General features: G+C 38.8%; 1 protein-coding gene across 1 annotated transcript; it reads right to left on the bottom strand.

The window, feature by feature from the left end:
* Window positions 1-364: 364 nt before the first annotated feature.
* Window positions 365-1,568, bottom strand: LOC124613565. Its single transcript, XM_047142279.1, has 2 exons — window positions 1,556-1,568; window positions 365-726 (listed from the first exon to the last, which is right to left on the bottom strand). Exons 1-2 carry the CDS (start codon window positions 1,566-1,568, stop codon window positions 365-367), a joined length of 375 nt encoding a protein of 124 aa, XP_046998235.1.
* Between the last annotated feature and the right edge of the window lie 9,728 nt (window positions 1,569-11,296).

Below are 11,296 nucleotides of genomic sequence, written 5' to 3'. Positions count from 1 at the left end.
AATGTGTATTGCCTTACTCCACAAATGAATATTTTATTTTGCAGAACACTTTTCAACATAAAATCTTTACAAATTTTCCTTCAGTTCCCCTGAAAGTATTATTTAGGCCAAACCAGATACTCTTAAAAATATTTGGCTACTTTTGCAAACCCAAGTAACAGAAAATGGTTTACAAACAATAATTAATGTCACTTGGGAGGATTGAAATCAAAAAGTTTAGTCTAAAATAAAAATGAACTGTATGCATTACAAAATTTCTATCTCAGAAATTGACGCCCAGAAAGCACAAGAAAGAAATCTGCACTCTTAATTAGTAAATTTGCTCTCAAACTCATAGTTTCCCGTTTAATGTTCTACTGTATTTTCAATGTGTCTGCTGATTAGTGTTTGAATTAATTATGACGAGATCGTTAAGTCTGTCTGCATTAAGACGTGATCGTTTTTCGCTAATTAGGTTTCGAGCGCAACTAAAAATTCTCTCACTAGACGCACTAGTGGCTGGTATATTTAATATTTTTCTTGCCACACACGCAAGTCGAGGAAGTCGTTGGGAGTTATTTTTCCACCACTGTAGAATATCTCCCTCGTTCACACAGTGTTCTTGCAAGTATCTGCTGACTTCATCATGTAGGAGAGGAGGCTCTTCTGCCCAGTCCTCAAATTTCGCCATTTTGTACGGCCCTGGATTTGTTTCTTGGTTGCTGTGATTGAGCACTTGTACTGAAACTGTACAGGTTCCAATTAATATTTGCAGAATAATGTGAAGATCGTACTACACATAGTTGAAATTATAATAGGTTTTAGATGATGCTATCATTTATCGTCCTGTAAAGTCACCAGAAGATCAAAACTAACTGCAGGACGATTTAAATAAGGTATATATTTTTGGTGTGAAAATTAGCAGTTGGCAATAAATAATGACAAGAGCGAGTTTATCCCTGTGTGTACTAAACTAAGTCCGATAAACTTCGTTTACAAGATCAACCAGTCAAATCTAAAGGCTGTAGATTCTACTTAATACCTCTGATTACAATTACGACCTACTTAAATAGGAATGGACGCACAGAAAATACTGTAGGCGTTTTAATGACAAAACACTCTTTTGGAGCATTGCTACGAAGTTCGAGAGCCTTACTATTGACGGAAGAGGTCGAAAGAGTCTAAATAAGGGCAGCTAGATTGGTATTATCGTAAAACAGGGGAAAGAGTGTCGCGGAAATTACACAAGAGTTGGGGTGGTAATCATTACAACAATGGCGTTTTATGACGTGGCGCGATCTATATATGAAATTTCGATCACCAACTTACACCTCCGAATTCGAAGAGATATTGTTGAGTCCCATATACATTGGAAGAAATGATCATCAGAATAAAATACAAAAAAGCAGCGCTCAGACGGAAAGCTGTAGGTGTTCTATCCCGCGCGAAATTCGAGAAAAGGAGACAAATAAGTTGAAAGTGGTTCGATGAACCCTCAACTAAGCACTTGAGTGTGTCTTGCAGAGTAACCATGTACATGTAGATGAAGAATATATGCATTATCTTAGGAGCTTACCTTCAGCACACATCTATCGTGCTGCTTGGTAAACGTCAATTTTTTCATCCTCGGTTAACTTTCTTAATGTGCGGTAGTTAGCCACCATAAACGTTGCAATTTTATGCAACATACTAACGCACATTTTCTGTTCTAGGAAGGCATCAGCGGCTTGTTTCAAAGGTTTCATGTCCTGAAAATACATTTTCTCAACATACATATTTCACAAGTGGTTCTATAATATTCAGATGGAATAAAATTACAAACCTCTTCATCGTTATCCCGTACGGTACAGTGAGTTTTTAAGGCATAAAACCACGGTAGAACTAAATGTAGGGTTGGATCCTTGTCACTCTCTAGATCAACTGTGGCTTCTTTAAACGGCCTAAGAAATTCTATAAGCTGGGCAGTTATATGGTGGTCATAACCCAGCATTTTATCAGAGGCACCTTCATTATGTAAAACAGCCTTCACTGAATCAATCTGAGAATGGACTGATACAAGCATGTCAAAATAACTATTCCATCGAGTTGAAACCCACTGCTTTAAAGATGAGTTCAGTCTCACACAGAGACCTCTTCTCTTGAAGTACGAAACCGTAGCCCGCACTGTATTAAGAATGGCTAATATATTTGGAACATTTTCTTTCAAAAACTGTTCGCTCAGAACATGTTTCAAGACTGTGTATATACTATAAGCCATGCATGGAAGACGCTGATATACTTCGAGAGCTTTGACAACGTTACTGCCCTGGTCTGTGACAAACGTAATTTTGGCAATGTCTTCACGAGAAACACCCATAGTTTCTAAGCCATCTTCCAACTCGTTTCGAATATTCGAGCCAGTTTTTGGGCAGTCAGGAAACGCAGAGCACATCAGTACATATTTATTCAAACGCCAGTCTGAATTTATGTAATGCATTGTCACGGACATGTAATGCACCCCTTTGTAATTGTCTGTCCATAGATCAATTGTACTGGCACATATACCAGAACGAATCGCATGCACTATATCTGGGAGCATTTTGCTGCGCACTTTATCAGCTAAGGTTTGAACTTTCCTAGCTACTGTCACTCGGGTAGGCATAACATTTTTAATATCAACTGAGCCATATTTTTTACCTATGTCGATCAGTGTCTGCCCTAAATTAAGAAATCCTTCTCCCTCTATACTGCTAAATGGTCTCAGGTCCTTAGCACACATTTCGACGCACTTTTCGGCCACTAAATCTTTGTCCTCTTTCAAGATATTTACGGAGTGAGGGAACTGCTTGTCAAATTTGCACACATGTCGTAACATACTCGAGGTTCCCGAATAAGTACTTAAGAGCTTTTTACATAGTTTGCATTGAGACACACCTACCGATGTATGTGAAGCGGCCTCATAAACACACGAAAACGTTTCCCATGCGGCACTTGTGCTCTGTTTCGTAACCAGCATGTATTCGCCAGTTGTCAATTTTTTTTCAATCTCACTAAAGTTCGACCTATTCATTGTGCTGCCTCCACCGTTGCGATAAATGAACTGCGGGCTAACTACCTGGCTACTCTAGTCACGGTAGCTTGACAGCGCAACCTGTTGTCAGGCGCAGCAAGCTGAGCGGGTCCCGTGAAGCTTGGCAGGCTTGCGGGAACCCAGGTAGCCCGGGCTTGCGGGAGCCCGTATCGCCCGCATTGCCCACTATGCCTCAGTACACGCGCACTCTTGTGTTTACGTCGCGGCAGGCTGAGCTGCATGAATGGTTGCAGAGGAGCTAGGGGCAAGCAGGCTGCAAGGGGAATTTGTACACCTCTGCCTACAACATTCTGAATTAAAAAAGGCGTAGAGTGGCAGTTTTTAGACATACACGTAAACTGGATGTACTTTCAAGCAATGTGATTGGCGGATCATTGGTGATGTAATGGTGAACGGGAAGGGCTGGGAAGCATGGTGGATTTATAATAATGATTCGAAACACCTTGAGAGACAAACATTTTTTTCTCTTATATTTTGTTATTTATTCGAATTATGTGGCTTTATTTGTGAGTCTATAGTCAATGTGTCTATTCTCCACAATGATTTCTTTTGTGTGCATGGGTATTAGCAGGCCGGGTATATATATATTATCCATACTAACGAAATGTGGGAATCCCAGTAGCGTATCCGTTGTTTCTGCAGTTTGTTCCGGCTTCCAGTACTGTTCGTGTTGGTTCTTCTGTCTTCAGCAATGGCATTACGAAGCCCGGTGTGGGATTATTTTATGAAGATAAATCCTGAGAAAATTAAATGTAACTTGTGCTCGGCAGTGTTGTCGTTTAAAAGTAGTTCAACTTCTTGCTTAAACAGACACTTGCGACATAAGCATCCAACAGTTAATTTAAGTGAAACATGTTCGAAATCAGTTTTTATGAGTCTGGGCAGTGACGAAGCCAGTTCAGTTTCCACAGCAACTGTTCAGGAATCTGCCATTTCAGTGCCCGTGCGTCAAGATGAACAATCAGTGCAGGAAATACCCAGCACTTCCACCAGTTCAGTTTTGGGTAGGTGTGGTAGACAAGCAAAGATTACTGGATTTGCATCAAGGCCAGTGCCTTCATCCAAACGAGCCAAAATAGACGAACAGATTTTAAGACTTGTTGTTAAGGAATACCTTCCATTTAATGTAGTTGAGAGTGCAGAGTTTACAAAAATGACTTATTTATTAAATGAAAACTATGTACCTCCCAGTAGAAAAACACTCTCCGCCGGCCGAAGTGGCCGTGCGGTTAAAGGCGCTGCAGTCTGGAACCGCAAGACCGCTGCGGTCGCAGGTTCGAATCCTGCCTCGGGCATGGATGTTTGTGATGTCCTTAGGTTAGTTAGGTTTAACTAGTTCTAAGTTCTAGGGGACTAATGACCTCAGCAGTTGAGTCCCATAGTGCTCAGAGCCATTTGAACCATTTTTGAAAAACACTCTCCCACAGTTTACTCTCTCAAGTGTTCGACAGCACACTAGTGCGAGTAAGATCTGCAGTACAAGCTGCATCCTACATCTGCATTATAGTCTGTCAGTAAACTCAAGGGCGAGTAGCGCTTTTGGTGGGGGAATTGGCCTTTCCCGGAAGAACGCTGCCACCGGGCTATAGGGGCACCCAAAATCTGTTGCCCGTTACCTGTCTAGCGGTGTAGATGGCCGTGCAGTGATATACGTCGTTCCTGTTCGTGGGATCGTAGTTGCCAGTGTCAGTGAGTTAACTTTGTTTAATTACTGATGTACTTCGATATCCGGAAGTGATGGATAATCGTCTAGCATTGGAAGAAAATGTGCAGAATACGAAGAAGACGGGGTATTTGGGGAGTAACGAGCGTTCGATCGTCTCTAATGATATTACAGCGTGTATTAAAGAGGCGACCCAGAAAAGAACTGTTGGCTAACATTACCAGTCCTAATCAAAGGGCTTCAATTTATGCAAACGTCAGCGTCACCTAATAGGACGCATAAGTAAGGAATGGAAAAATAAGCCGCATGGTTTACTGGAATCGCCACGAAGTAAAACTAATATTTTTGGGAGGACACGCATCGTTATAGACGGTTTCAAAATCGGCTAAAACCTCTGATGCTTATGGAACACTATATCTCTATCTCGGTCACTCTTCACCTGATTCCAAGACATACTGCTTAAAGCGTGCGCAATAGCTATTCTAAACACTGCTGAAATTTCCTGCAAAACATGTACACCGATTCTGGACTTCTAAACAAAAAGCTTGACATACGAGGTGCGTTCACATATTAATTTTTAGTTTTTGGTAAGAACTTTATTTGTTAATCTACAGCAATGTTATCCTCTTGAAAATATTCCCCATTACATACTATACACTTATGCCAGTGCGTTTTCCAATTCCTGAAACACTTTAGGAACTGTTCCTTTGGGATAGTTTATAGGTCTCTTAACTGTGCATTTTTAATCTCATCCATGCTTGTAATACCGCTGACCTTTAAGGCCTGCTTTGAAATGTTTATACCACTTGTCTGCCCTTGGTTTACTCATAGCAGGCTCACCAAAAGCAATATTTATCATTTCTAAAAATTTCATACACTTTATTCCATTCTTACAACAAAATTTAATACAGATTCTCTAATTTATTTTTATACAAAACAAATAATCGTTGATGCTACCAAAACACATGTAACCTTTCTGACAGCTGACAACAGAGTAATTATGCAATATGCATAATACTGAACACATACTTTTGAGGTATGTTTACGAAGACAGTGACAAAAAAGTAGTGCAAATCGGACTAATACAACACACAAAATTATAAATTTCTGCTTACTTTTTAAACACTCTTTGTGTTACAAGAATTGTTAAGTTTCAATGCAGTCCTTCAAAGAAAACTTCTGCCTTTTAGTAGAAACACAAAATAAGAACAAGCCTTAAATTCTACAGACTGATTGCATTATATGGGGTTCGTTTTAGGAATAGCAATAGGGGAACATACATTCAAATGAACAGGCATTTGGTTCTACGTTTCTAATACAATCCTGACTTCCGTTATTATATAATTATTTACTCTATGATGTTGCGTTTCGGAAGAAGCTATCGTTTTTTGTATTCGTTATGGTATCTGTACACGGCTTCGCCACAGATTTGAAGCGCACGCCGCGGCATGGCCGGTACCACGTTGTGAAACAGCCTGTAGAAGCGCCTTGTGACGTAGCTGGGATGGCAGAGTGGGGACTCGCTCGCTCGCTCGCTCTTCAGTTTACCGACAGACTATACAACTGAAGGATGGACATCTGTGAAAAATGAGCAGTGACAGCTCACTTGATTGAGGAAAACTGCAATCTCAAGACATATTTGTTATCTAGTTTTAAATTCCATGACAAGCATACAGCAGAAAACATTTCCAGTGAATTACAAAATGTGACTTCAACTTGGGGTATTACCAATAAAATTGTAGCTTGCACCATATTAGGTGAAGGCAGTGATGACGTGCAAATGGTGGCATGTACCTTGTTTTGCACATACAATGAATTTAATTGTGCAAGCAAGCCTTGAACCAATTACAGACACAAGGGCAAAAGTGAAGTCAATAGTGGAATTTTTCAAAAGAAGTCCTCAAGCATTTGAGAAATTACACAATATTCAGAAGCAAATGGGTTTCCCTATTTTAACACCGAAACAAGATTTCCCTACGAGATGGAATTCCACATATGAAATGTTTGACAGGCTTTTGAAAATCAAAGAGCCTTTGCAAAGCACCCTCGCCATCCTCAGTGTGGATTCACAAACAAAACTGTCCAATGAAGACTGTTCAGTTATTGAAAAATCTTGTGAAATACTATCTCCTTTTGAACAAGTCACAACGGACATTATCAGCGAAAGAAATGTAACCTTGTCAAAAGTTGTCTTATTAAGCAATGGTTTACAAAGTCATTGCCTGAGACTGAAAAACTCGGATCACAGCAATGAAGCCACTAATACAGTAATTGCTAGACTTGAGGACGGAATCTGTACCCACCTCGTTCAAAAGTTTGCAGTTAAAGCAATTGCTTGTGAAGCAACATTATTGGATCCTCGCTTCAGGGAGCATGATTTTCCAAAAACTGGGCATCGATTAAAAGAAACAAAAGATGCCATAATTAACAAGTGCTGTGCAATACGACAGAAACCCACTTGGTGTTCTACAGAAAATCCACCACCAGCCAAACCAGTTGTGGTGAGCACATTCACCTCAAGCAGTGGCAACATTTGGCAAGATTTTGCCAAGCTGTAGGTAGCTTGAGCCAAAGTGTAGACAATCCACGTGTTGCAAGTATAGTCGAGCTTGATAAATATATGATGATGCCACTGATACACAGATCACAAGATCCATTGCTGTGGTGGAAAGAAAATCATGTGTTGTTTCCTACGCTGTTCAAAATAATGAAACGATGTCTTTGTGTTATGGCCACCTCTGTTCCATGTGAGCGCATATTTTCAAAGCAGGGGCAAACAATACCAGACAGACGATCCCGTCTTTCAAGCGAAAAAGTATCAAAAATTATATTTCTAAACTACAACTTAGAATAGGCACAGCAGATCTACTCAGAAATGAAACAGTAAAATTTCAATTGATTTTGTTCTTCTCTGGGCAGAGTGCACTGAATTTATATTTGATTGTATTTTGTTTAGTGCACTAAATTGTGCATGTAGCTACCTTACAAGAACATTTTTCTCAAATTTGTTGCACAGAGAAGACACGTTTTTGCTCACCATTCAGTAAGTTTAATTTTTTGTTTTGTTTTGGGTATGTTATTTAGTCATTTATGTGTTTGAGAATAATTATCTGATTTGAGTATGTATATGTTTGTGTGTTTATTTTTGTAAATGTGATGCGTTTGGTTCTTACACTATACACATCTTGATGCTTGTGTATGATAAATAATTCTCAGGCAAATCAACAATGGTACTTCGATAGTTTTGTTTTTGGCGTTCAGATGCTGTGATAAAAATTGCATTTCAACAGCAATGTACCTTCATCTCTGATTTCCTAGGGAAGTTTATAATAAAATGGTAATACATCTGCTTGCTGTGAGTACTTGAGGGAACTCCATGTACCTGTACCTCAAACAAACTTCTTTAGCAAGAACTATAAGTGGTCTAGAGGCAGATCTGCCATGATACAGGTATCACAAAGACATTGCACTGTATGAATTGTTTTAAATTTTAGTCTGGATTTTATACTTCAAAGAAACATACCTATCTCTGCATTTCAGTTACCTTGAAATGTTTTCCAATTCTATCAAGTGTACTTACTAAGAGATGTATCCAGCTAACTTGAGAATGGTTGATGAGAAACTGCCATTCTTGACCATTGCGCTATATCCTCCAGTCTGTTACGGTAATTTTTTGATCTGTGTGCATAAGTCACTTTGCATCCTGCTCTGTGTGACGAACAATGGAAAATTTAACTGTGAATAGTAAAAGTGTGAGTGGCACACTCATAAATGTTAATTTAGTGCCTTGCTTCCCAGAATGTTATCTCAATAAATTATATCTCATGATATGCCTTTTCAAGAGCACATGCAGATTATCACTCATTAAACCTATCAAAATTATGCACTAGAATATTGGGAAATGATTTTGGCAAAATCTGTTATGTCAAAAATATTTAGTCTGACCTAAGCCAGTTGGAAAATATGAAATTCACATGACACGAAAGCAGCACATTTGCTGCTACAGGAAATATGGAACTGCAAAGACGCCTAAGTGAAAGTTTCATACTTTCTGCGATATGATTGGTGGTCTCGCACCTCATTTGTGTTTTTATGACAATATTTATACAGTAGACACTCAAGATGATACAAAACACGAACTGTTTCACTGTTTCGAAACAGCGTTTCGAAACATTACATTGTACTGTTTCATTTGTTTCGAAAGAGTTAGGTGTTTCAGTTTGCCCATCTCTAGTGTGAAGAGGCCTGGCACTGCACTTGGGCACACTTAAAGACCAAATAGCATGTCTTACATTTCCTCGAACAGTGTGCTTCATACACCAAACTCTTCAGGAAGAAATGCGCCAAAAAATGAATATATTTTTGAAGACAAGATTTTTTAAAATTTTTGACGTCTTATGTCAAACACTCCTATAAGTTTTTCCTCCTGTTCGGAAATGTTGTAGATCTGGGGCTGCTTAGAATCATATGAGAAATACTGCATAGTTAACTGCACATGAAAATCTAACTAGTGCGGGTTTTAACTTTGTACACAAACAGTAAAGTAGAGAGTTGGATGTCCACTGTAGAACAGTTTGTGACGAGAGACTCTTGCCATAATACATAGTCACTGTAAAGAAACTCCTAAAGAAACAGAAACTGCTTTATTACCCATTTTATGCCATTCACCAACCATGGCTGGACAGACTGCATCAAGCTTACAATAATGTTACTACAATAAAATTAATACAACAGTGTAATTTAAACTGTGGTACTAAAATAGGTACTATAAGACATGAAGTTAAGAATTAGATTACAGTATACTTTACAATAATAAGACAATCAATATTAGAACACAGTGTGGTAACATAGCAGAGTTGCTGCTGTTTTCTTTGACCCTGAGTTGCGGCTCAGGCAGAAACTGTTCTGTCACCAGAGAAGTATTCTTCACTACTGGACAAGATTTGCTCTTTTAATATACACAAAATTTTAGTTCTAAATTGTTCAGTTGCTAATGACTGAATACCCTTAGGTGGAGCATTAAATAATTTTAAAGCCACTATTGAGGAGCTCTTCTGTGTTTTAGTTGATTAACATCTTGGCCTATATATACTGGCTTTATAGTGAGGACTGTGTTAATGAACTTCATTTCTCTATCTGTAGGTCTCCTGATTTCACTTTCTGTGAACAAAGCAACTGAAAATATATTGGCTGAAAACAGTCAGAACTCCTAATGTGGAAAAAATTGGTTTACAATGGTCAGCTTTCTTGCTTGAGGTAATGATCCTATTGCTTTCTTTTGCAGTAAAAGCACATTCTTGCAGCCTGTGGAATGGCCCACAGTAATAGCCCTTAGTTGATGTGGCTGCAGAACATTTTATAGTATACTGTTAGTAGGTACTGTATGATTTTAAACTTTTTAGTTTCCTCAAGAGGTACAGAACCCATGACAGGTCATAAGATACAAGTTTAGCATACTGTTGCCAGGTCAACTTGGTTTCAAGGAAAAAGAGCAATAGCTCGACAGCTGCTCTGTCACCCAGTGCTCCACTATCACTCAGGCTGCATATCACCCTCTGTGTTCTGTCTTAACAAATTTTCCATCTTGTTCATAATGATGAACCAGGCCTTGGCCCCACTGAATAGGACTTCGGCTTGTTGAACAACCTGAAATACATTCTCCCCTTTTGCGAACAAAGTTGTATCATCTGAAACTGTACTGTATGCCCATTGGAGCCTGTGTCATTAATGAAAATTAAGAACAACAGGAGCCCTATTACTCATACGTGTGGCACTCTGTCTTTTAATTTCATTTCACCTGAGTCTGCTCCTTGCACTGATACAACCTGTTGACTGTTCTTTATGTAGGATTTGAGAATTTGTAGAACGGTTCCCCCAATAACCCATGATTTTAGCTAGCTGAGCAGGGCCTTGTGCGGAATACAATCAAATGCCTTACTAACATCATAGAGTACCTGTGCTATAGGTTCCTTGTCTTCAAAACTCTGACTTATATTTGTAACTAAAAAACCCAGACTTATATTTGTAACAAAGTCAAGTACTGTTGTATTTGACTTGCCCTTCCAAAAGTTGTGCTGGGTATACTAAAAGAGGTTATTTACGTCAAAATAACTTAATAGCTTATCTTTCGTTATGGGCTCAATCACCATAGATAGTACTGGTGTTATATATATAGGTATGTAGCTTGACACTTCATGTGGATTACCTTTTCCGTAAACGCTATTTTCAGGAAGTCTGGCAGTGCCCCGGCAGGGAGGTATTTATTTATTACTACTAACAGCGGTTGAGCAATTTCACAGATTATAGTTCTTAATGTAGTACAGGACATGCTCTAAATATCGATATTCCCTGAGTGTTTGTAGTCTTTCACTATTTTTTGTTATGTTTTTTGGATACATTCTCTTTCATATTACTTGCTGCATTTATTTCCAAATTTCATAGCAGCTGCAGGATCTGTTCCAAACTCAGGAATTTCACCTACTGTGCTTTGCACTATGTTCATAAAATATTCATTTAATTCATCTGGACTGCAATAATTAAAGAGAGACATGGGCTTTTGTCTATGTTTATTAACCACATCCCAA

Source organism: Schistocerca americana, chromosome 4, assembly GCF_021461395.2.
Source record: "Schistocerca americana isolate TAMUIC-IGC-003095 chromosome 4, iqSchAmer2.1, whole genome shotgun sequence".
Taxonomy (NCBI): Eukaryota; Metazoa; Arthropoda; class Insecta; order Orthoptera; family Acrididae; genus Schistocerca; species Schistocerca americana.
This window is presented reverse-complemented; position numbering and strand designations above follow the sequence as displayed.